Source organism: Vipera ursinii (assembly GCF_947247035.1).
Source record: "Vipera ursinii genome assembly, chromosome: 2".
NCBI classification, from domain to species: Eukaryota; Metazoa; Chordata; class Lepidosauria; order Squamata; family Viperidae; genus Vipera; species Vipera ursinii.
In genome coordinates this window covers 128573539-128600187 of record NC_139513.1, presented here as the reverse complement: position 1 = coordinate 128600187, position 26649 = coordinate 128573539, and the positions used below count along the sequence as shown (strand labels likewise).

The window sequence follows — 26649 nt, the reverse complement described above, 5'->3', positions numbered from 1 at the left end:
AAGTGAAAGCACCACCACCACAAATTTCAGTTATATAATAGCAGTGGATTTTGTGAAGATGCATTAAGCTGGGCCACCATATTGCCTTATTCACTGTTTCCCTGCAATGCTAGATAAGCAAAAGGCAGGGTTGAGTTTTCTATAGATCCTTGTTTAATAACTTGTGTAGCGTTTTCAGGACCCTATAGCAATAACAGAACACTTTGTAATTTTGAAGCCCTGCAATGTCCCAGGGAGATTTAAATTTATGCACTATAATTAGCAAGGCCCAAACCTATTAGAGCAAAGAGATGTTTCAATCAAAAGTTACCGAAAAGATGCCAAACCCATTTCTGTGCTGAAACAGACCGCATCTATAAATGTATTGCCTCATTATGGATACATCTAAGGATTGCAAGGCTAGAGTCTCAGCTGTTTGTCTTTGTTTATCAATGCTTATTTACAGAAGGAGCCAATTCAGGATGACCAGACAGTATGAAGCTTTTTCATGATCAATCTAGAATTAAAAAAATACATTGTTTAAAATAATATCTAAATGTGGTCTTTATATCTGAATCCAAGAAGCCTGTAGCCTTTCCTATTGTTTAGGTAGACCCATGTTTTAGGCTTGGGCACATTAACTAATAGATTAAGGGTTACAAAAGCTTTAATATTTTCTGTATATAATCTGAGACGTTTTCCCATAATATTATTCTGGGGTTCACATTTAGTTTCAAATAGTCTACTCTTTTGGAGTATGAGCTTGATGGCTGGAAGAGTTAATTTTGAAAAGGTACAGAAATAGTAACAAGAAGCACTTATCTGAACTATTTGTTTGTTTGTTTTTTAAGAATATTTGAAGGCTCTGATACACTACATTGCTAACCTTCAACAAATGTTTTATTTCCCTGGAGTGCTTTTAAATCCAACAGTGGAATAGAACAGGGCTTTTCAACCTTTTCACCTATTGTACCACTTTTAGGATATGGCAACATCCGAGTACCACCAGTCGCCTAGCAAGGTGTCAAAAACTTGATCACACACACACACACACACACACGAAAAAAGTGATGAAGTACAGGTAGTCCTCAACTTACAACAGTTAGCTTAGTGACTGTTCGAAGTTACAATGGCATTGAAAAAAGTGCCCCCCCCCAAGCCACAGCCGAGCAAGACACCTGCCTCCCCGCCCGGCAGTGCTCTTCCTCCTGTCCAAGGTTTTCATTGTTGTGAGCATTTCTGTTGAGGATTAGCAGTGGGGGTGGGGGGTGTTTGGTTTTTATTCCCCCCTCCCCCATCTGCTGGGTGGTTGCAGCAGGTTTTGGTCACTTCACATGACCCTGGGACACTGTGATCGTCATAAATATGAATCAGTTGCCAAGCATCTGAATGTAAATCACAAGACCCTGGAGATGCTGCAACATTCCAGCTGATTGGCGCCAGGATCAGTGCCGAGCTCCAGCTGGAGCCTGGCGCTGATCCTGGCACTTCCGCCGAGCCTTGACAGCCCTACAGCTCCGGCCGTCTCTCGCTCAGGCTTGTGCGGTGCTGCTACCGGTTCAGCTCATTCCCCTCCCCCACCACCACTTTTCTAGGATGGTTGCGTACCACCTGCCAGGTGTACCCATACCACTGGTTGAAAAGCCCTGGCATAGAAGATATGCTTAGGACCTTTTTTTTTTAAAGTGGGCCAGCCCCTTGTTTGTACTAAGCCATTGAGATCAACAAAAAAGGAAGCTTGTAAGCTGGGATCATCCTACAAGTGTAGAGTACTAGGAACTGCCTAGGACTGTGACAGAAAGGAGAACAGTGACACACGGACAGGTGTTTTTTTTTAATTGTTATGTCAAAGTGCTCATAGAGGATGATTGGGATCCCATAGTGAAAGTTAGAATTCAATGTCTGGAAATTCACTCCTGCTACTGGTATAATTTAGAGAGGCATTCTGACAATTCACTATGCAAGGTGTACTTTTGAAACTGTGGTATTCAAAAGTTGTGCTCTCACTCCTGTAGAATAAGGATTGCTGCAGGATAAAGGATTGTTATAACCATATCTTGTTTTCGTTGGATCTCAGTGAGGTCTCTTTGTATTAAATAAATGTTTCATTACAACAGAAAAATTTGCAGGCGATTCAGGTGTATGGCAGTCATTTTGCTATGTTGTATAAAGCAATAAAGCAAAATGTGTCTAAGGATCCAAAAATATTGTAGAAAGTGAAGATCTATGAATGTGTAAGAAATAATTGGCCACATTCAGATGTCACAGTAAACTAAATTCTTTAATGTTGTTGAACTATGGCTTGCAAATTTGTAAGTATCTTTGAGAGTCATATAGTTGAAGCAAGGCTTCTAGAGAGAGAGAGAAAGAGAGAAATTCTGGATATTTATAAGTGAAGTATGCAGAACATAAAGATAACTTCTGAGAAAGCAAGCTGAGCTTTCTGCAATTCGTGAACCTCCCTAGCTAACATAGCATAAAAGAAGAGAAAGAAGCTGAAGTTTTTTCCTTCATGGATAGAGCTGTCATTGTTCGGTTACTTCTATTAGCAGAAGCGGCCAAATGGGAATGATCAAATAGTATGCTGTTCATAAAAAGACTTTTGGCTTGCCATAACTCCAAATGAAGCACGCTGAGTTAAAAGACAGCAGGCTAATATCCACAGTTTTGTGACTATATTAAAATCTACTGATTCTGATAAGGGGGAGTGTTTGATTATGGCTTTGTGTTTTTTTGTTTTTCTCCCCCCCCCCCCAAATGGCAGAAATATAGACACGTGGATAATATCATGTTTGAGAACCATACAATTGCAGATCGTTTCTTGGACTTCTGGAGAAAAACAGGAAACCAACATTTTGGATATCTATATGGGAGGTACACAGAACATAAAGACATTCCTCTGGGTATTCGAGCTGAGGTTTCTGCCATCTATGAACCTCCACAGGTAATCAAATCCTACTCTGAAATCTCCTGACTCACTCCGTTTAGAAGAATGCTTGGGAAATAACATTTCTCTTGTATTTTCTGGTAATTGAAGTAGAAGAATTAATTGACATATTTTGGGGAGAAGAATTTTGCTATGAGCAGTCTCTTGCTTTCTAAAGAAATAGACTTGATTTCAGTCTGAACATTTGCACATTTATGAGAAATTAAATCTCTCTAGGTTTGTTCATACTAAACGTAGGTTTGTAGGCTTTCTATTCACTTATGCTTGGTAAATAATTGCTTTCCTATAATCTGGAAAAAAATGTCTCTGTGTGCTTCCTTCTGCTTCTGCTGAAAATATGCCTACACAACTGTATATGGTTGAAGATGAGGAAGGCAGGTTGACAAGTATGCATTTGATCTGTAACGGATAAAGATTTATATCGCAAGTGTGGGTGTTTTCAGTCTTAACACCATGCTGAGCTGAAAACCTGAACGATAGGCTAAAGAAAGAGGTACCTCAAACTGAGTCAGCAATAAGTATCTTATTTCTTTTTATAAATTAGAATTTTCCCCTGATATTGCAAGTCAGCCAGTCTCAGTTATTGAGCAAGTCATACAACAACGGCAGAGCTTGATGTTTGCTACTTTGAGATCTTTCCAGTTCATCAACAATGTTTCTGTTGTTGTTGTAGATGAAGCGCTTTGGCTGTCATCCTAGGACCTAGCCAAAGTGTTGCCCGAGCATGCACATACATGTGAAAGCCCTCAAAACAGTGTTGGTGAGGGGACAGTACCTTGGCATTTTGAGTAGAAGGATCAGGGTATTTGGCTGCTTTGTAAAGGGCGCCTCTCAACGATTCACACGGCCCTATAAATTGTTAAGCTTAGCGTGCATTGGATTTTTTAAAAAAACTGCAAGTTCATATTAAGTCACCAGATGGCATTGTTCACCGAGTACTGAAAGGTGATTCAGATGGAGCAATAACTGTAGTTATAACTGTAGAGTTTATCATAACTGTTAGCAATCACGTTAAAGAGGAAAAGTTAATGTAGACTTCTGCCCTAACTGTGTTTCCACATTTTAATCATAATTTGGAAACCAAGCCAATGATATACCATTACCGTGTTATAATTCTTTTTTTTTATTAAAGAGTTTTACAAGAGCAAGATTTTACAATATATCCCCAAATCCCCCCCACCCCAAACCCGCCCACTTCCCCCCCCACTTCCCAGAGCTAAATACAGGATTATAGTTATAATAATCATATTCTAAATAAAATTATGCATAATATACAATTAACCATATTCATAATGTGCTTTAACTCCCCTTTAACATAAATACATACAAAGTACCAACACTAAGATCAATAACCATATCCCTCTAAAATCTACTCATAAGCTAAATGAAACTTTTTAGTCCCATATTTATTCTGAATATAATCTATCCATCTCCTCCAAACTGAAATATATCTTTCCTGTAAATGATCTTTCAAGTAAGCAGAAATCCTAGACATTTCTGCAAGATTCGAAACTTTAAACACCCATTCTTCTATCGTAGGCAAACTATGGTAGGAAACGGAAACCGTGTTATAATTCTTGAATTCTGGAATGTAGGCAGAAACTCAAAGGATTTGCTGATAGGCATAAGATAGATGCAAAAGTCCAATTAAAAAGGGAACTAAGTTACATTTCCTTCCTTCCTTCCATCCATCCATCCATCCACCCACCCACCCATCCATTACATTTCTATACCAGCCATTTGACCAAATGACCTTACATAAACAAGGGTAAGTGGGGGAAAAGTGGCTTCTCTGCCATATGTTGGATTTTAGAACAAATCCATATCCCTGTGTCAGTAGTCCTGTTTCCCGAAAGACCATATAGAACTGGAAAGAGAATATACCTTTCTTTTAAACTGGAGATACTGTGTTTTTTGAGAATAGAAGTGTTTTCCTTTCCTATTGCATTTTTTTTTTAAAAAAGGAGATAATAACCTTTTACTGCAGCCGTTTCTTGTATTCTCCATCTTGTAAAATGAAATCAAGTTCCGTGACCTTGCGTAACGCAAGGGCTTCTTTCCTCTAAGAAATATGGGTTTGGGTTTTGCAAAAATCAAAAGTAAGTCTAAGAAAGTGGGCTTTTCTTTGAGAAGAAACTAAGGAATGCTTACCAGTTTACATAAGGAAAGAGAAATGTAACTTAACTCTCTTTTTATGGGCTTATATCTTATGCACATATTCTATTTGAATTTCTTTCTATATACAGAATTCTATAAGTATTATAAAAGATGCTTATTGTTAGTAAGGAACGAAGTAGGGGTTTTTTATGTTTTGTTTTTGCAATCTTGGGGTCAACAACCTTGTAATTCAGACCGAGGTCCCCCAGCTAGCTTTGTGCCTGAGGCAAGAATAGAACTCACAAATTTCCAGTTTCTTAACTACTACACCAAACTAGCTGTTACACAGATCCTTATGGGTTATAATCTATATTCATTAGTCACTGTTAATTGCAATCAATCTTTTGCAAGCATCAAAATTCTTTTTTAAAAATTTTGATATTGTAATTAAAATGTAAAAGAAAAAATAAGCTCTCGTTCTTTTTTGTCATACTTTTCCTCTGAATGCAATTCTGAATTCATTTAAAATTTAAATATAAGTCATTTAAAAAGCAGAATTTTTATAAAAGTTAGCAATGATCACAGAGCTTGGACAGCTAGAAACTCAACGGATATTGAATATTTGTTGGAGAAAGGGAAATCAAACCTATCTTTTTTTTTTAATCCCATTTATATCCCGCCCTTCTCCAAAGACTCAGGGCGGCTTACAATCTAAAGCACAATGTGCTTAGCAATAGCTATCTGGAGGAAAGAGGAAAATTAATCCTTTTAAAGGGAGAAGAGAAATTAAAAAGAGGACGTGGACAGGGAAAATAGAGAGGACCACAGGATTCTGAAATCTTTGAGTTGGTTTCCTTTTGAGCATATTTTTGCATCAGTTGGTTAGCCCACTTGGAAAGAAATGCAGTGGAGGAATTCTCTGGTGATCCTTCATCTGCTGTCTCGTAAGTCATTGTTATCCATCTCCCTATGGGGTGGTTGCCACCAATTCTCATACACGTGTCTTAATGCTTAGGTCAGTGCTTAAGATTAAAGTGGGATAAGAAGCAATGAATGGAAACTAATCAAGGAGAGAAGCAACCTATGCGTCTTGGTTAGAAGAATTGATCAGTGGAACTTCAGAAGTTCTGGGTGCTCCATCACCAGAGATTTTTAAGCCATTTGTCTGGAATGGTATAGGTCTCTTGCTTGAGCAGGGATTTGGACTAGAAGACCTCCAAGGTCCCTTCCAACTCTGTTATTCTGATTCTTGGAAGTAAAATCTAATTTTAGCAGGGAAGCATACCTGTTCTGAACATTACATAAGACCATGTTATGTAAATGGGATATGGTAGCTTGTCTGTTTTCATTCTTCTGATGTCTGTTTATTGTGGATAATGTTATTTTCCCTTTCAGATACTAAACGTCTACCTGTTAAAAATTAGTTCTCTAATGCCATTTGCTTTTCTATTTAGATTGGTACACAAAATAGTCTAGAGCTCCTGGAAGACTCAAAAGCAGAGATTGTGGATGAGATTGCTGCAAAACTTGGCCTGAGAAAGGTATCAAAATACATTTGAGGCAAAATGCTAAAGAAAATTTCTTTATACAAGTGAAGAAAATCTTACTAAGTACCCAGTGTATATATAAATATATGGGAAAAGAAGTATTTTATAATAAGCTATCTGACAAAAAAAAACTATACCTAATGCAGGAAAAAAGGGAAAAATCCAAAGAAGAAAAAAGAAATAACATATTGAAATCTTTGACTTATCATTGTCTTAATCATTGTGGTTTGTAAACTTTGATTTATAGCTTGATAAGAAGCATGAATTTGGTTTTGGTAGCAATAATAATGGCATTTAGACTTAGATACCACTTCACAGTGTTTTATATTTCTCTCTAAGAGGTTTAGAGAGTCAGCATTTTGTCCCCAACAATCTGGGTCCTCAGTTTACCAATCTCGGAAGGATGGAAGACTGAGTCAACCTTGAGCCAGTGAGAATCGAACTGCTGGCAGCTGGCAGTCAGCAGAAATAGCTTGCACTACTGCACCACCACAACAATAGAATTAGAATTAGAATTAGAATTGGAATTGCTTTATTGTCACTTTAAATGTACACTAATTGGCATACATTAAAATGAAATTTTGTGGCATACCAATTTCGTTGTATTATTCAAACCATGCTTAATTAGCCTATTATACTAAATCACAAATGTTAGCATGTTGTGTCACACAGGGTTTTTTATTGATTTATTTTGTGCATACAATTTCTAGATCAGAGTGGGGCTTTTTTGGAGATCAAGTACATAGATAACATTTTGGATGATAGGAAGATTTACATTGGGCACGATGGTGGCACAAAGTAAGCAGGCCCATGTTACACACAGTTGGGGTGGAGCTGATATAGTCTCAGATACACCGTAGTTTTAATTTTATTATTTCAATGTTTACTTCATAGTTGTTGGATGTGTCCCATTTCAGAATTATGTGAGATTTCACCACTGAAACAAGGATAGGGAAGAGGCATCTTACTGAATATGTATCAGAAAAAATACAGTTGAGATAGTTAGACTAGAACAGAGCAGATTTTATCTCTTGTATTTTAATTTTTTTATCTAAAGACCGCCAGTGATTTTTTTAAAATTGTGGCATATCAGTTTTCAGATCAATAATTAATTTTCTTATATAAGTGGAGGCAGTTTATCTTGTTAATCCCTGCTCCAGAGAAATAAATAGATTTTATTTCTTGGAGCTCGGGCATTTTTAATCCAGGGACATCAAATTACATGAAAAATATTAATTTGGATTTATGCAAACATTTTTATCTACACATGCAATTTTTCTTTTTGGCTGTAAGTTTATTTTCTCATAGTTGCCAACCTTTTGCCAATGTTTGGAATTTTGAGAGTATTGTCAATGCTGTCACAAAATGCCACAAGGGGCTATGTCACAAAACAATATTTTCACAGAAAGCAAATCTGTGATTAAAAGAAAGTTAACAACTTGACAAGAACCCAAAGGCGAGACAAGTGGGAATGAGCTTAAAATCGAAAACACGCTCTTTTGATCACATAGCATTATTTATATATTTATTAACTGGGGTTGAACAACATTCCAGTTAATCCAGCAATTTCTTCTTTCAGTAATTAGGGTTAATGTATCTAATGTAATAACAAAGTAAAATATACTTGTGATAAGCATCCATGAGGTCAGTAGTCATCCAACTTCCTTCAGTTCCGCCCTCAGAAATTGTGGAGAAGCGCCATGTTTTTACCATCCTCTGAAGCCACCAATAGGGTATGGGCTGGCCTTATCATTAGGGATAATGTGTTGTAGAAGAGGAGGCCATAACAGAGGGCTCCCCTGTAGGACCTCTAATGACAATATTCTCTCAGATGTGGGACCCATAACATGCCTTCCCTCACAGATCTTCACCTGTTGGGCAGATTCCATAAGCAAGCAGATGGGTGCTAAGCCAGAAAGTTCTGAATGGAAAGACTTGTGCCTTTTAATTTAACTAGTATAAAACTTGGATCTTGAGAGCAGCTGTGTGGACTGCTTTTGACTTTACAGTGTAAATCACAGAAGAGTAAATATCTTTTTTTATAAGGAGGGTGAGAAGTAGGATCCATGTAGAAATCTACAGACCTTTTCATAAGGGAGCCTAAAACTGCAGGCCTTTACCAACTGGCACTATAAAACATATTCAAATGAGTTCTGCAATGCTAAGGATTTTTTTCCCCAGACAGCTGTGAAGCATATTTCACAAAGGGATTTATATAACTAAGACCACATTGTTCTAACTAGGATGAGCAACATTTTGTAATAAAACAAGACAGATAATATGTATATATATTATGTTTTAAGGTTGGCTGGATATTCACAGATCTGGTTTCAGAGGACACACGGAAGGGGACTGTTCGCTACAGCCGAAACAAGGTAAGAATTTTTTTCTCTTTAATGTGCTTCTGGTTTTATAGCAATTATTGCATCATCTATACGCATAATTCATGATCAGGAACAGGGGTTCAAAAGGAATCCTGTGATGGATAGTGTCGGATTTTCCTACAGAAGGAATATGTAGCATATTTTTAGTACTATATGTCAGGGCTTCCAAACCCCCAGGCCATAGCCCTCTACCAGCCATGGCTGGTTCGGAAGTGGGCCGCACAAGTAGCAGGCTGGTGTGCGCATGCATGTGCGCGCACCTCAATTCACATGAGCAGCAGGCTTTTCGCACCAACCAGCTGCTCATGTGAATTGAGCTACAAGTGCGCCGGGCCAGCAACTTGCAGAAGTGGCATGCCAGCCCACCACTTGCAGAGGCCACTTCCCCTCTCACCTCATCAGGCCACCAAGCCATAAAGGTTGGGGACCGCTGCTATAGGTCACAACATATTTTCGTTGCCCTTCAGTAAAAAGCTCAAGTCTCATTTGGATTGGGTTTGGTTCTTGGCAACAACATACACAGCTCTGCGTAGTTTTCTTGCAAAAAAAATATGGAAATGGTTTACTTTCTTCCAAGGTGGCTTTTTGTGACTTCCTAGTCTATAGCTCTGGATGTCTCCCATCAAAGCACTAACCAGGCCTAAAGCTGCTTAGTTTCTGAACTCAGATGAGGTGAGCCAAATCTTGTCACCTGTTGAGACTTTTTTAAACAGACTTTCATTAGCACTCATCTTGCCTATTGTATTTTTTTTTTAAAAAAAAAGATTTTTAGCTTTGAGAACACCATATTACTGTACCATATCATAATGCATTTGATTAAACTTTACAATATCTGTCAGTTGAAGCCTGCTTGTGCAATTATGATAACCTACAGCCTATTGCCTAAAAGTAACCTGAATATCTAATAACTGTAAATGTTTCCCACTTTTATTACAGTTTTTGTATGTGGCCCTTCCAGTGTTGAATCTTCTATAATATTTTCATAAATATCTTAGCTGGACACTATTTTGAGACAGAACTGAACAACAAAGTTTAATTATTTTTGTCACCCTCTTTCCACCCTGATGAAATTGAAATGTATAGACCAGGGGTCAGCAACCTGAAACAGTGAAAGAGCCACTTGGAACTGGTTCCCTCAGAAAAGGAAAAACTGGGAGCCGCAAAAAAATGTGTGCGCATGTGCGTACATGCGCGCATGTGCAGAACAGGGTTTGACTGAAGAGTGGAGCCAAGGCAAGATATGCACCTACCCTGCATATTTGAATTGATTCGTTGAACTTTTTTAGTCCCACTTTTTTTTTTTTTGGACTGCACATGGCAGAGAACTGGGAGCCACAGGAGACGTCTTAAAGAGCCGCATGCGGCTCCGGAGCCGTAGGTTGCAGACCTGTGGTATAGACCAAGTCTAAAACTAAGTCTAAAGTGGATAGTATGTTACCACAGATACTACCAGATACCAGTGAGATCAAAACTCTTTTTAGTTTTATTTCTATAGAGGTTTTGGTTCCTTGGGAAGTCAGGCAGTGGGAAAACCTTAGGAATAACCCATCTTAATTTCGGCCTATTCCTATCATTGATAGAAAGGGTAACTGTTTAAACTGGGTCTTAAATGTTCTCAGGTAGAAATCAGATAGATAAACTTGATTTACTTTTCATTTTCGAATCTAATTTCCCAATTCATTTTCCTAATGTGCTTGTTTAAGTTATCTATCACACAAAGCCCAGATTCTGCTTATAATTTCTCATATCGAGAAATACCACATCCCCTCATCTCAGCGCTGCTTCTATTCTGTCAGAGAACATACAGAGGACATCGTAAGGATAAAGTAAACTAGAAAGTAATGGAAATGCACAGTTAGGTATGAGGATCACCTGATACCGGCTAATCTTTTTCCAGGATGATAAATTTATGCTGGATGTTAATTTATATTTTTTTTCCAAAAAAAAAAAAATCATGTTAGGTTTCCTTAAAAGCACTTGCCCGTGTTGTGTTGTCTTCTCTTCCTCTTTAGGATACCTATTTCCTTAGTGCAGAAGAATGCATTACAGCTGGGCATTTCCAGAACCAGCAGCCAAACATATGCCGCTTGTCTCCAGATGGACATTTCGGGTCTAAGTTTGTGACTGTTATGGCTACAGGTAATAATAAAATACTGTAGTCTTTCTCCTTAACCTGAAGAGGTTTTGTCTGTCTTTCTCCCCAAGGTAAAGGTTTTCCAGATACCAGAAATGTTCAGAGTCAAAGGCAATGTATTTTGCTCTACATTCTGACTTTTCTGCTTACGAAAATGTCGGGGCGTGCTTAGGCACGTTGGATGAGAAAACAGAAGCAGAGGTTTTCCGTAACAGTTCCTTGGCTATGGAATTAGTTCTATAAAGAGGTCCACCTGCTGTCTATTCTGTTGTTTTTAGTGCGAGGCAAATAATTTTTTATTCCTGTAGGCCTTTTTAATCTGTTTATGTTACTGCTGTATATGGCCTATTTTAGTAGTTTTATTCCCGCTGTGTTTAACTACTATTTCATTCAGCCATTTTTGCATAGCTGTTTTGGATATTGGCAAACTTAACACTATTTAGAAATATATAAATATAGGAAACTTGCCAGGGTACGTGAATTGGTGATTGATTTCAGATGTCACTTTCATCTTTTTTTTGCCTTCTCATAACACAAATTCTTTTCTCCTTCTACTAGTTTATGTTGCTATAAGTTACCTTGTTTTAACTGGCAAGCTGTACTGTAATTATGTTGAAATTTATTCCTCACTAATATTTTTCATCCAAGTATCTTTAGTCCTAAATTCCACAATCTATTCTGTTGCAGTTTTCAACCTAAATACAGGTAGTCCTCGACTTACGACCACAATTGAGCCCCCAAATTCTGTTGTTAAGTGAGACATTTGTTAAGTGAGTTTTGCCCCATGTTACAACATTTCTTGCCACAGTTGTTAAGTGAATCATTGAAGTTCTTAAATTAGTAACCCGGATGTAAAGTGAATCTGGCTTCCCCATTGACTTTGCTTGTCAGAAGATCGCAAAAGGTGATCAGATGACCCCCGGGACACAGCAACCATCATAAATATGTACCAGTTGCCAAGCATCTGGACTTTAATCACATGACCATGGGGATGCTGCAAAGGTTGTAACTGTGAAAAATGGTAATAAGCCACTTTATTCAGTGCCATTGTAACTTTGGTCACTAAATGAACTATTACAAGTTGAGGACTGTACTGCCATGGATCCTAATGTGCTTCTGCATCTGTAGAAGAAAAGGTTAGCTTCAGGCAACTGTACTCTCTTATCAGCAGTTCCTACCTTTTTATTTTGACCAATCACATACATTCTTTCCTCCCTCCCCGCCCCCCCCCCCAAAAAGCAAAGAATCCACAAGAATATTCACAAGAGCCTTGGTGGCGCAGTGGGCTAATGCCTCCTTAAGTAACACCAGCTGCCTGCAATTAGCGCAGGTTCGCGTCCCACCAGGCTCAAGGTTGACTCAGCCTTCCATCCTTCCGAGGTAGGTAAAATGAGGACCCAGATTGTTGGGGGCAATAAGCTGACTTTGTAATAATGCCGCTGGGGGGGGGGGCAAAAGCCCTAATAAGCAGGCTTATACATAGAATGAAGGCTACTGCTAAGCTTGTAAGCCGCCCTGAGTCTTCGGAGAAGGGCGGGATATAAATGGAATAAAAATAAAAATAAAAAATATGATTTCAAAATTAGAGGAACTACAGAGCAAAAAAGAGTGGTAAACCTCATCATTTGGGTAAAGCTTTTTCTTCACAAAAAATCAACACGTACATTAGTACTTCCATATCTTCTTGAAATATCATGGTCTGCAGGTACTCAGTATTTCATTTAATTTTGTAGTGGTGCCATTGAAATGATAGTAATACACATTGACAACTTATGCAGTAAAACATTCACTTAAAGGTAAAGGTAAAGGTTCCCCCGCACATGCGTGCTAGTCGTTTCCGACTCTAGGGGCCGGTGCTCATCTCCGTTTCAAAGCCGAAGAGCCAGCGCTTGTCCGAGGACGTCTCCGTGGTCATGTGGCCGGCATGACTAGACGCCAGAGGCGCACGGAACGCTGTTACCTTCCCACCGGAGTGGTCCCTATTTTTCTACTTGCATTTTTTACGTGCTTTTGAACTGCTAGGTTGGCAGAAGCTGGGACAAGTAACAGGCGCTCACTCTGTTATGCGGCACTCGGGATTCGACCCGCCAAACTGCCGACCATCTGATCGACAAGCTCAGCGTCCTAACCCACTGAGCCACCGCGTCCCTAAAACATTCACTTAGTGTGCTTTAATTAATTTTATTAATTACCTTTGTTCTTCTGTTCTTGTTTCTCAAAGAAAACCCAACAGCAGAATTTTGTTTTAAATCTTAAATGAGTATACTAACAGTGCTTTTTCAAAAGGCAATTGGATTTTGTTTTTGCCTGACGACATTTCGCTTCTTATCCAAGAAGCTTCTTCAGTTCTGACTGTCAGAACTGAAGAAGCTTCTTGGATAAGAAGCGAAATGTCTTAAAGAAAAAACAAAGTCCAGTTGCCTTTTGGAAAGGCACTTTGGGGACAACAATGACCTGGATGACTGAGAATCTCCATAGATATCTTGAATGAATACTGTATTCCAGTTGCTAATTTAAGGCAAACTGTAATGGCTTCTACATTAGTAATACATGCTATGTGATCGTTCAAAGATGCTCAGAAAAACAGGACAGAAATAATAGAAGGATGTAACAGAAAGTCACGTTTGACCTTCTTTGTGATTTGATTGCCCAAACTTAAGATTTTCTATCCTTCCCTCACAAAATGAGATTTAGACAGAAGAGGATGCTAATACTTACGTGGTTTTTTTTTCTCACGATGCTTGGTTTTCTGTTAGGCCAATTCTTACAAGATTCTTTTTAATTAATGAAATGTTTGTCATATAATGTGCTTCCTGAAACATTGTAATCCATGTCACTAGATTACTTGCTTGTCAGCAGCTGAGTAGAAACTTCAGGGCTGTCATTGCACTTTCACCTTTATTTGCAGTTAATTAAGTGATATTTCCCAGAGTTAGAAATACTTACAATGATATTTTAGATTTTGGGGTTCTGCAGTTGCCTTAAAACCTCTTGGTGCTGTTTTGCAAGTTCTTTTGCAGAGTCACATCATTATAGAGCAATTTACTCCAAAGGCTATATTTGTCTTACATGTCCAATGCAAAATTGTCTTTTAGGAATATTGCAAATGATCTCTTTGTATAAAATGGAAGTAGACAAATTGGATAACACCAGAATCTTTGACTCTGCGTTTATCGCATGACATTAAACATTAGGGTTTATTACTATTATGCTTTTTTAAAAAATTAAGCTGCCCTTACTCTGGGTTGCATGTGACACTTTGTTCACTTTTTCAGCAATAGACAGATGGGGATAAAGATAAGAAGAATGAGCAACTATCTACAGCTGGTTTTTGCACAAATGACATAATCAGCACTGTTAATTTGAGTAGCATAAGTGGTAGCAGCTTATATGTTAGAGACAGGATTCTAAAGAAAACTGAGCTCTTGCAGATAGAAAGAGGATACCATTTTCAGAGACCACAAAAACATTCGGAGATTTTCATTCCATGCATTGTGTTCATGACAGAACCGCTCCTGTCAGCAGAATTAAAAGATGAATTCTTTACCCTGGACATTTTCAAATCTGAGTATAGCATCTGATTTTAGGAGTGGAGAGAGAGGAGGAGGAGCAATCCCCGTGTTATAAACAGGTTACCACTTGACACTCGATTATGCCCCCTTATATACAGTATAAGCTCCATGAATAACAAGGTCACTGACTCGAAATTGATTTTGTAGAGGAAACTTGTAATACGGAATGAGTTATATTTCAAAAAGCAGTTTTGTAAAGTCTGCCTTTGATTTCTAATCCGATAAAAGCTCACAAAAATTAAAAACACAAGTAAATATAGGAAAATTCTGTCCGCCTAAACAATTCCGTCTTTCGGTGAAATGATTTAACTTGCTGTTCAAAGGTTTAGGAAGAACTAGTACAGAAACATGAATCATTGAGGGTCTGATGTTGTATTTTTGTTTTTGGGTGTGTGTGTTTTTTTGGTAAATGACTACATGGTTTTATTTATTACTTAAAATTTTTATGTAGAGTAAATATTTTTATGTTTAGTCACCCTTGAGAATTGGGTGATGCAAGCAATGATAGGGGCAACAACACATTATGGGAATATGATCCTGCTGCTTTGCAGGCTGTACTGGTTGCCAGTTTGCTTCTGGGGGTAATTCAAGATGCTGGTTATCATCTTAAAACCTTTCCTGGCATAGAGCCTGCTAATCTCAGAGACCTCCAGTTGCCTCTGCCCATCTGGTCTGGTCCAGCAGAATGGGGTTCTCTGAGTCCCATCAATTAAAAAATGCACTGTTACAGAAAGCCAGCCTTCTTAGTTGCAATTTCTGCCCTGCGCCACAATCTGCCCCCAGACATTTGTGTGGCTCCTGCCCTTATGTCTTTCAGGAAATTACTGAAGATCCGATTGTTCTCCCAGGCTTTGAATATAAGATGACTCTGGAGTCCTTTTTTAGTCTAGGGTCAGTTTTGCTTTGTTTGTTGTGCTTTGCTCCTCTGGACTGCTGTATTTGAATAAGTTGGTTTTTAGTTGCAAGCTACTTACAACTAAAATTTGGGAGCATGGCGGCAAATAAATAATAAAGACTATTACAGTATAAATAACAAATAATAAAAGTAGAAATGACAGCAGTGGGGACTGCCAGGATTGCAGTCACTACGTGGTCTAGTCAAGTGACATTGCATTTTACAACAACATTACTTAGTGAAATTCCAGTCGTAATTACTGTCATTAAGCAAGGACTACCTGTAATGTTTATAAGCGCCCATTTGATCGTAGATAAGGTATAGTGAAGAGGTTACAGAAGAATCGGGAAGGATACAGTGCTCAGTGCTAGCTTTATAAAAATCTACTTCACAATAAGAAAAAACAATACATAAGGAATCAGCTTATTTAATCTTTCAGGAATGATGAAACATGATATATGATGCCCTGTATATTATTGTCTAATGAACAATTTGTCTTTTAAAAAAATGTGTTTGTGGTGAATCCTTTGGACAGTGCTGTATCATTCATCATTTTGAAAACTTTTAAGCTCAAATTTTAGAAAAAGGCTGTTCTGTATGGGCAATAAAATCTGGATTGATGCTGAATTTCTTAATGAAATAACGTGTCCTTCATAAAATCAGTGATAACCCATCTAGCAGCTTGAGGCGTGTTGAAACCTCTCTTCTTAAAATATCTCTTTTCAGGGGGTCCTGACAACCAAGTTCACTTTGAGGGCTACCAAGTCTCTAATCAGTGCATGGCTCTAGTGCGTGATGAATGTTTGTTGCCATGCCGTGATGCTCCAGAACTCGGCTATGCAAAAGAATCCAGCAGTGAGCAGTATGTGCCTGATGTCTTCTATAAGGTAAATATTCATCACCCTACATCTCTGTTAACCTATGACTTCTGTGAATATGTATGGTTTATCTGTAGTTATCAGTATTTTACAAGCCAAAGCCAGTTTCAGTTACTTAAAATCTGGACGGAGTGAGTAGTTTGAATCAGGGGGGGCTTCATAAGTTAATGGGATCTGATCCAACTCACAGCTTACAACTTTGTGCTTTTTTGTTTTTGTTTTTATTAGCAAACCAAGGCAAGTTCTTAAGTTTTGCTTTCATTCATGTAAAGTACTTCAAGCAGTTCTTCATTACAGCAAGTTTACTTTCTTCCACCCTCCTCCTTCCCTCCTTTCTGATAAGGAATATTTATTTTATTTATTTATTTTAATTCCATTTATATCCCGCCCTTCTCCGAAGACTCAGGGCGGCTTACAAGCTTAGCAGTAGCCTTCGTTCTATGTATATGCCTGCTTGTTAGGGCTTTTATACACCCCCCAAGCGGCATTATTACAAAGTATATATAAGGATGAGGGGGGGACAGGATAGCAGTCTTCCAATATCTCAGGGGTTGCCACAAAGAAGAGGGGGATCAAGCTATTCTCCAAAGCGCCCAAAGGCAGGACAGGAAGCAACGGATGGAAACTAGTCAAGGAGAGAAGCAACCTAGAACTAAGGAGAAACTTCCTGAGAGTGGGAATAATGAACTGGTGAAACAATTTGCCTCCAGAAGTTGTGGGCGCTCTTATCAGTGGAGATTTTTAAGCAGAGATTGGACAGCCGTTTGTCTGAAATGGTACTGGAGGTCTCTTCCAACTCCATTATCCTGTTAGTCTGCTAGTCATAAAACATCAGTCTGTTTTATGTGCACCCAGCCATGCATGCTAAAGGTTCTTTTCTTCTAAATAAATATATGAGTGCAGCCTGTAACGTCGGTGAAACGTCTGAAGCGCTGTTTCTATATTCCTTTCCTACTTAGAATTAAGCAAGGAGTTAATTATACTACCTGGTATTCTTTCTTGGATGGTGTTCTGTCTCTTTAGTCTTTCTTGGAAGCCATTTCTGCCAGGAAGGCAGTCTTGTTGTTTGTCTTTTTTCCTCAGTGTTTTGGGACCACCACCAATTCTGATTCCGGCTTTCCTGGAACCAAGAAACCTTCATAGCTAATGCTGCCTAGAAGCCATTTTTGTTTGCCAGCTATCCTTCTTTCCAGAAATCTCTCTCTTAGTCTCCAACTCTTCTGACCTCCGTCCCCATCCCACCCCCTTATCTGCATGGTAGTAGCTTTCCCTTTTCCCATGAGAAAGCTACTGTCTATGAATTATTTCTGCTTCTTTCAGCTTCAGTCAATTAAAAAAGAGCAATATGCATGTTTTGGGTGAGTATATAACATGATGGCAGACAGCCCAGAGCTTTGACATGCTGTCATAGCCTTTTCTTGAAGGCCTAATTATATGTAATTTAAGAGTTTCTTATACATATAGTAACGTACTAGAGTACCAGGTTCTGGCAGTTTCTGATTGGGTAGATATACTGGCCTGAAATAGATTTCTACTTTTTCATTTTATTTTCCCAAATAACTTGGTCCCTTGTTCTTGAAATACACAGTATTCCTTCCTAGCATTTTTTTCCTCCATGAAGATAGACCAGAAATGTAAAATGTTTATCTGTAAATGGAATAGTGTTGGACACGTAGATCACACAACAATAGAATAATTGAATAAACTATTTCTTTGTAAAAAACACATATTTTTTCAGTGTAAAATACAGATATTCAGGTGATGCTTGATAGATAAATCAGGAGGAGTCTGGTAGCACCTTTTTGAAATGAGCTACTGTAGCAATAGCAAAAGCCCTTAGACTTATATACTGCTTCACAGTGCTTTACACACACCCCTCTAAGCAGTTTACAGAGTCAGCATAATTGCCCCCAACAATCTGGGTCCTCATTTTACCAACCTCAGAAGGATGGAAGGCTGAGTCAAACTTGAGCCGGGGAGAACTGAACTGCCAAACTGCTGGCAGTCAGCAGAAATACCCTGCAAGTACTGAATTCTAATCACTGCGCCACCTCAGCTCAGCTTCATCAAAAGCATAGAGTGGCTAAAGTGATGTAGAATTACAATTGGGATTAACATTGTCATTTTTTTTTAATTCTAGGATTTAAATTGTTTTTGTGAATTTCTTTTTCCACTCCAAACTGGATCTCTGCTGATTAGTGATATAGTTTTGAGTAGTTTTGCTTATTGGCACTTCCAAGAGGCTTTACATCCATTAAGCATGCAAGGCCTATTAAATCTTCGGGTTTTGATGTCTTTTTTTCAGTTGGATTAAAATATTTCACATTTTTAATTCACTGAATTTGCATTTAGGATATTGTGTCAAATTCCTCAGCTGAGGTATTTTACCTCCAACATGATCTTTCTCTTATATGAATGACCTTGAAGTAAACACAGTACCAGCCTCTCAGAATTTAAATAGAATCTATATTGATATATAACCAGTAATCCTACCAGTTCTAACCAGAACTAATAAAATCCATAGGGTGCCATATTGTTTTTTTCTTTCCAATTCAGCAGCTCTTCTGGCTTCCTTCTTTTTGGATTTTGGAATTCCACCTAATCATCTCCATGCTTTCAAAGATGACATTACTGATTTGTCTCCTCCCTAGAGTAGCATAAATTGCCTCTGTTATTAATTTATTTTTTATTTTAATTCCATTTATATCCCGCCCTTCTCCGAAGACTCAGGGCGGCTTACAAGCTTAGCAGTAGCCTTCATTCTATGTATATGCCTGCTTATTAGGGCTTTCACACACACCCAAGCAGCATTATTACAAAGTCAGCTTATTGCCCCCAACAATCTGGGTCCTCAGATTGTACCATGCATATCAGAATTGGGTTTCTTAATCTTGGAGAGCCATCAGTCTTGGAGGTAGCTCTGTCAAGAGGTTGTTGGCAGTTTTGTGCTGTTAACATTCTATGTCAAATCCAGAGCAAAAACTCTGAAAATGGAAGTGGAGAGGTCAAGTGAAGGACAAAATAGTTAGCTATATGATTGAAGAAAAATTGGAGCCTGCATACTTTGCACCCACTGCTTACAAATAGTACAACCATATCTGTGGACATGTTTGCAATATTTTCTTGTATAAGCTCAATTTTTCCTTTTGTAATAGTGCCCCATCACTTTCCAGAGCCAGCTCAACTTCAGCGTGAAGTATGTGATGCTCGCCATCATGCCTCCTAGCAAGCTCTCAGAATTAACAATGCCACTTGTGTTTGGTAGTTGCTGCCATCCCTCAACTGACTTTAAATCCCCAACTAATGTTTGTTTGTTTTTTCCCTTGGCCCAATTATGCTTAGATGAGATGTTCACTGAAGCAAAATGATGCAGCAATAAAAGCTGCAGGTTTCTCACAGCTAGCCAGAATAGTTTTGTGGTATGTGTGGAATATGCTTGTAAGGTACCTGGTGAGAAGCTTGCAACAAAGTGCAAAATAATAAAATGTAAAACAAGGATTTAAAGAGCCTATGAAGCTAAGAGTGAGGTGTGGGTGGTCATTGTGAAGAGGAGAAGCTATGCCAAGAAAAGGCTTTTATACATTCATAAGGTAGGACCCTAATGGAGATAAAAGTAATATTCCTAGTCTGTTATTGCAGGCTGGCTGCATTTTTTTTCTTACCACAGCAATACAATTCTTAAAACTGTCTTAATTCTTATGGTTCATGTGATACTTATTTAGAATTTTTTGCAGTGCTATATTTTCTAAAACAGCAAATCTTTAACCCATTCTTTAAAAACAAAGAAGCTTGTTAATCTAAATATTTTTATTAGAGTAATGCTTTCTTAATATTTTTCAAAGTTTATCCAAAGTTGTCAATATTTGATGAGATATAATTAATATGTTTTAATACACAAATATTTTTGATAATGCAGTAGTAGTAATAGTATCATTCCAGAAAGAGAATTAATTGCCAATTGCATTTATACTTTTGCCAGGAAGTGGAAAAAGCATCAAAGATGTAATGTTAGTCTGTAACATGGATTCTTTGGAATTCTGATTCTTTCAATTTATATGATGAATCTTTAATATTATGTGCAGACTGAGCTGATTGTGAGATTGTAGACATCTGATGGGATCACCAAGATACTCTTGTTTTTAAAGCATTTCTGATAGATTTAATCTTCTTAAAATATGGTAAAACAAGGGTTCTTTCAATGAGTGTTATCTTGCTTAATTGATCTGACTTAGTGATTTACACTTTTAATTCCTACTCTCCAGGGGAGTATTTTTATAGCTGTATATCACTAAGGATGGGCAGAACGTGTACATTGCTGAACATAGGACTTAGACATAGGAGAACTGCACCAATTTGGAGAAAAGGCAAAAATGAAAATTTTAAAGAGAAACTAATGCTTGTTTTAAGCCACTGACTTGATCACAAGTCTTTTACTTCAATATAAATCTAAAAAGTAAAATAATAATAATAATCAGGAGATATTTTCGACCCTCATATCAGGGATACATGATGCTGAGCCATTTATTGTTGTAGATTAAGGAACATATTTTGATTCCAGGTTGGAGATTTAGATAAGAGAGATGGGACAAAGCTAATTGAAGTACTTAGATTAAATTATTCACCGGGATGAAGGTCTTCTGGGAGATTCAGATTTTTGTCTCTTGGGAGATTTCTCCGAGACACACCACAAGTGGTCCTCTATAAAATAATGAAAGATTTGTGCCTGAGAGCTTTGAAGAGCAGTATATATGGGTAGCAGTCCCATAAAAGAGCTTTTAGAAATTTATTGGATATGCCCCAAGAAGCCAATGTTTGTGTAATGTGGAGTACATTTATCTCTCAATGTTAACAGCAGTTTAAATACAGCAGAAGCTATTGAACCCCCTATGTTGTCTAACTGGGTAGAAGAACAGATGGTTTGAAAGCTCCTGTGGTCAGAAAAAGGGTGATATATGTAAAACTAGATAGATTTGAAGCAGTGCCTGTACAAACTCTGTGCCTTGCATGAAGTATGTGGTCTGAATCTGTTATTTCTTTACATTTGAAATGGAGTTGCTGAGTTAGTATTGTTGCTTACAAAGAAGCATATACTGGGGCTCAAGTTACATGGCTGAGAAAAATTGCTGAAAATATTATAAGCTATAGGGCCTCAGTGAGTGAAGAGGAGTGTTAAAGTAAAAATATTAAACCTCCTCTTTTTCAAGTCACCCTTGTATGGTGTGCTTGTGGAACTTGGCTGAGGACTGATGTTCCATTGAAAACTTTTTGCTGATCCTGCCAGTTTTTCTGAGAACATATGAATAATCTGTGTCTTAAATACGATAAACATAGGAAAAGCGGGAGTCCCAGGTTTGCTCTGATTCTGTACAATGGGACATTTTCCCTTAGCAACACCTTTAGAATTTTTGGCTTTTTAAAGACCAGGAAGGATTGGCAGCAAGGTTGTTGACTGAATTTTGACTCAAACTCAGCATAGAGAGAGAAAAGCTTACCCTGGTTTGACAATTGGGAAATAAGATAAAGGGGATATTCTAAATAGCTATTTTCTCTGTACCGGTTGCCACCGGTAGTCCTCACTTAGCAACCACATTTGAGACTGGTCACACAAGTCACTAAACAGAAAAATCAAGTGACCATGTTTTTTTAAGATTTGACTTCCATCTTCCATATTAAATCTGCTTGTCACAAGCCAGCTGTGAAATTGGCAAATGGCAATCCCATGATAGGGATGTTATGTGGACAGTCACAGATGTAACGGCAGTTGTGAATCATGCAAATGACAATCAGATAAATGTAGGATGCTGTAACTGGTGTAAATGTGAGGAATGGTAATTTTAAACAGTCACTGCACGAGGCACTCACTAAGGGAGTACTAACTGTAACACCTAAGCTTAAATGACCGCTGAGCTTTCTCTCCTTTTTCAGTTGTGTGATGTGCAAGCAGAGTCTTCATAAATATGTCCAATATCAGGAATCATACTAGATTAATAGTTTAAATAAACAGTCTGCTTTCAGTAGTAATATGAAAAAGATGTTTCCTTTCTATCGAGTTATCACTGGAGATTTCCTTGAGTTGTGGGAGAAGGACCCTATGCAAAATCATCTATATTTAGCATAACAAAACATGTAAGTATTTGGTGTTCCTTTTTAACATGTGTTGCCACTGGTTATAACATAGTGGAATGAAGTTATTGGAAGCCCTGAATGGTGAACTCATTTAAAACTTTGTGTATATTTCAGTTTGAAATTTATGATGAACCATCTTTGATTTATATGTTTCTACGTAATTTGAATTACCTTCTTCCTGAAGTGGAGTTTAGTTAATTTATGAAGTTTAACTTTCCACTGTCTAATTGACATTTTATTGGGCTCCCTTGTGAGAGTTCAGCTGTATTGTACTCTTTAAGTTGGTTCCTGCACCCAGACATGTTTCAGGGATGGCTCAACATTCCATCAAATGTATCATGGCCTTCCAACACCCAAAGGGCACCTGAATTTTATGGATCCTTTGAAGCCTTCAAAGTAGCTAAAGTTTACTGCTTTTGCAGGACTCCGTTTCCTTACCGACTTCAAAAGCATAACGGTGATCTTGGCATTAGCAGAAAGATATCACTCATCTTTGCAGTGAGCAAAGGTTTTTGTTGGTTTTCTGATGTTCTTAGGGTTAGTAAAGAAAGACAGTTGATGACATTGTTACAGCAAGGAGACCTTTGCCCATCCTATAGTTTTCTCTTTTCAGAAGCAAACTCGGTAAGATTTTTGCAATTTTGCTATTGATTCAGCCTGCATTCCTTCAGGCCATTGTATGCTCCCCTGAAGAAATGCCAGTTACTGGCCTTTAGTTTCCATGTGAAGTCATGTACCTAAGGTTTCATTCCATCATATAATTTCAATGGCAGTGGGATGTTTTTGGTTAAATAGCTTTCTTTATTCTCGTTTTAAATAATACTCTTGGTCTTACTGAATGATGAATGCTTTGAACGTAGAATGGATTACTACATTTGAAGATAAAGCCTAGGTGAGATGTCAGATACAGAACTTAGTTGCAAGAATTCTTAAAGATGCTAAAGATTCTTCTGGTTCAGCAAATTCTGTAGTACATGTCCATCTCCTTTTCTCCTTCCTATCCCAGATTGCTACTATAAAGCAATGTGGGGAGTGGGGGTGGTTAGGTTGGTGGACTAGAAGTCATAGTCTTTGTGTGACAACCTTTAAGATACTTGAAAACTGATCTGAAACATTTCCAACTCATTCAGTCTCTCTTTATAGGCATTATATCCTGTCCTGTCCTGTCCTAGTTTTCCTCACTGCCCTTCCCTGGATATGTTTCAGTTTCTCTGAAACCTTCTTAAAATGTATCCAGAACTGAATGTAATTCTAGAGGTGGAGTCAGACCAAAGTAGAATAAAGAAAATTTGGAATGCGTACATTTTTTGATGCAACATAAATTGCATTTTTGCCTTTTATTGCAGCCACAGCACACTTAGCGGCTCATATTCAGTTTGTTCCAAGTGCTGTAATTGAAATAATAGTTTTCCTACAGTGCTTTTGTACTTAGATGAATCGGTTCACTGCTTATTTGGAGTTGAGAAAGGTTCTGTTTTCAAGGCAAATAAGTATTTTTAAAAAGAACCTAATCGGGAACCAGATCTTTTCTTCTTTCTGTATACTGTAAATATATATTTACAGTGAGGGAAAAAAGTATTTGATCCCCTGCTGGTTTTGTACGTTTGCCCACTGGCAAAGAAATGATCAGTCTATAATTTTAATGGTAGGCTTATTTTAACAGTGAGAGACAGAATAACAAGAAAAAATCCAGAAAAACGGATTTCAAAGAAGCTATAAATCTTGTTACCTGTATGAAAGACACCTGTCCACAGAAGCAATCAATCAGTCAGATTCCAAACTCCACCATGGCCAAGACCAAAAAGCAGTCCAAGGATGTCAGGGCCACGGCTGGAATGGGCTACAAGACTTATCGCCAAGCAGCTAGGTGAGAAGGTGACAACAGTTGGTGCGATTATTCGCAAATGGCAGAAACGCAAAATAACTGTCAATCTCCCTCGGTCTGGGGCTCCATGCAAGATCTCACCTCCTGGAGTTTCAATGATCATGAGAATGGTGAGGAATCAGCCCAGAATTACACAGGAGGATCTTGTCAGTGATCACAAGGCAACTGGGACCATAGTCACCAAGAAAACAACTGATAACACAGTACGCCGTGAAGGACTGAAATCCTGCAGCGCCCACAAGGTCAAGACCTGCTGAAGAAAGCACATGTCCAGGCCCGTCTGAAGTTTGCCAGTGAATATCTGAATGATTCAGAGGAAAACTGGGTGAAATTGTTGTGGTAAGATGAGACCAAAATCGAGCTCTTTGGCATCAACTCAACTTGTTATGCTTGGAGAAGGAGGAATGATGTCTGTGACCCCAAGAACACCATCCTCACTGTCAAACATTGAGGTGGAGACATTATGCTTTGGGGGTGTTTTTCTGCTAAGGGGACAGAACAACTTCACCACATCAAAGGGATGATGGACAGGGCCATGCACCTCCTTCCCTCAGCCAGGACATTGAAAATGGGGGTCATGGATGGGTATTCCAGGATGGCAATGACCCAAAACACATGGCCAAGGCAACAAAGGAATGGCTCAAGAAGAAGCACATTAAGGTCCTGGAATAGCCTAGCCAGTCTCCAGACCTTAATCCCATGGAAAATCTGTGAAGGTTCGAGCTGTCAAACATCACCCTCGAAACCTTAATGACTTAGAGAGGATCAGCAAAGAAGAGTGGGGCAAAATCCCTCCTGAGATATGTGCAAACCTGGTGGCCAACTATGAAGAAATGTCTGACCTCTGTGATTGCCAATAAGGATTTTGCCACCAAGTACTAAGTCATATTTTGCGAAGGGGTCAAATACTTATTTCACTCATTAAAATGCAAATCAATTTATAACTTGTTGGAAATACATTTTTCTGCATTTTTGTTTGTTTGTTGTTGTTATTCTGTGTCTCACTGTTAAAATAAACCTACCATTAAAATTATAGACTGATCATTTCTTTGTCAGTGGGCAAAAGTACAAAATCAGCAGGGGATCTAATATATTTTTCCCCTCACTATATATAGAATTCTATAAGATAGATGCTGTTAAATCAGCAATGAATAAACAGCCATCAAATGGGATTACATACAAAGCGAGCAGAACTCCCCTCCTCCTTTCACATGCAAGAACACATTTCAGAAAATAACTGCCTTTTCCTACAAATTGCAGATTGCTTCATTTGTAAATATTATGGAGTAGACTTGGGGTTAAACTATAGCTTAATTGGTGAGTATAAATGTAAACAAGTGTCTCAAGGAAGACTTTCTCAGGCTTCTGAACTGTGTAGTTGAGGGGCTATCATTTATTATTCTTTAAACTTCCAGCCATCCAGCAAGGCAATAGCCTGCTTGTTGATCTCTACAAAATCTTGGTAATAGCTATGAGAGGCATATAATTGATATTAGGGCTCCTTTCTGGATCTCAGATGCAAGATTTAAACAGCAGATGAGCCAAAGCTTTAGATCACTGTCCAGAAAATAAATATTGGAGTTTTGCATATAAATGCATCTAAGACCCAGAAAGCATAAGCAGTTGATGTCACACCTATACAGACATACCCCTGATTTAAGAATTGATATTTTTTTCCAGACCAAAATCTTCCATTTGGGGAGTGGGGAGGAGACCTTTTTTAAGAGGTAATTGATGGAGCTATCAATTTCATTCAGCATGCAATTATAATTAAATATAGTTAATATTAAAATGCAAATCAATTTATAACTTGTTGGAAATGCATTTTTCTGGATTTTTTGGTTGTTATTCTGTCTCTCACTATTAAAATAAACCAACCATTAAAATTATAGACTGATCATTTCTTTGTCAGTGGGCAAACGTACAAAATCATCAGTGGATCAAATACGGTACAACAAAAACAATAATGATAAAGTTGTAAGATACCTTAGAGGTCATCTAGTCCAACCCCCTGCTCAGGCAGGAAACCCTATACCATTTCAGACAAATAGCTGTCCAGTTTCTTCTTAAAAACCTCCAGGGTTTGTTGTCACTGTGAGTTTGGGGGGAGCACGAAGGGAGACTCAGCCAATCTCAATGTATACATGGTTGTACTTTGACAATAAAGGTTCATTCATTCATTCATTCATTCATAGCTTCTGGAGG

At 38.2% G+C, this 26649-nt stretch overlaps 1 protein-coding gene across 1 annotated transcript in view; it reads left to right on the top strand.

The window, feature by feature from the left end:
- Positions 1 to 26649, top strand: part of NPLOC4 (NPL4 homolog, ubiquitin recognition factor) — a 53797-nt gene that overhangs the window by 11379 nt on the left and 15769 nt on the right. Inside the window, exons 6-10 of the mRNA XM_083351391.1 lie at positions 2744 to 2923; positions 6478 to 6564; positions 8874 to 8945; positions 10967 to 11093; positions 16282 to 16442. Of these exons, the coding sequence (XP_083207517.1) occupies positions 2744 to 2923; positions 6478 to 6564; positions 8874 to 8945; positions 10967 to 11093; positions 16282 to 16442 (627 nt within the window). The remainder of the gene's footprint in view (positions 1 to 2743; positions 2924 to 6477; positions 6565 to 8873; positions 8946 to 10966; positions 11094 to 16281; positions 16443 to 26649) is intronic.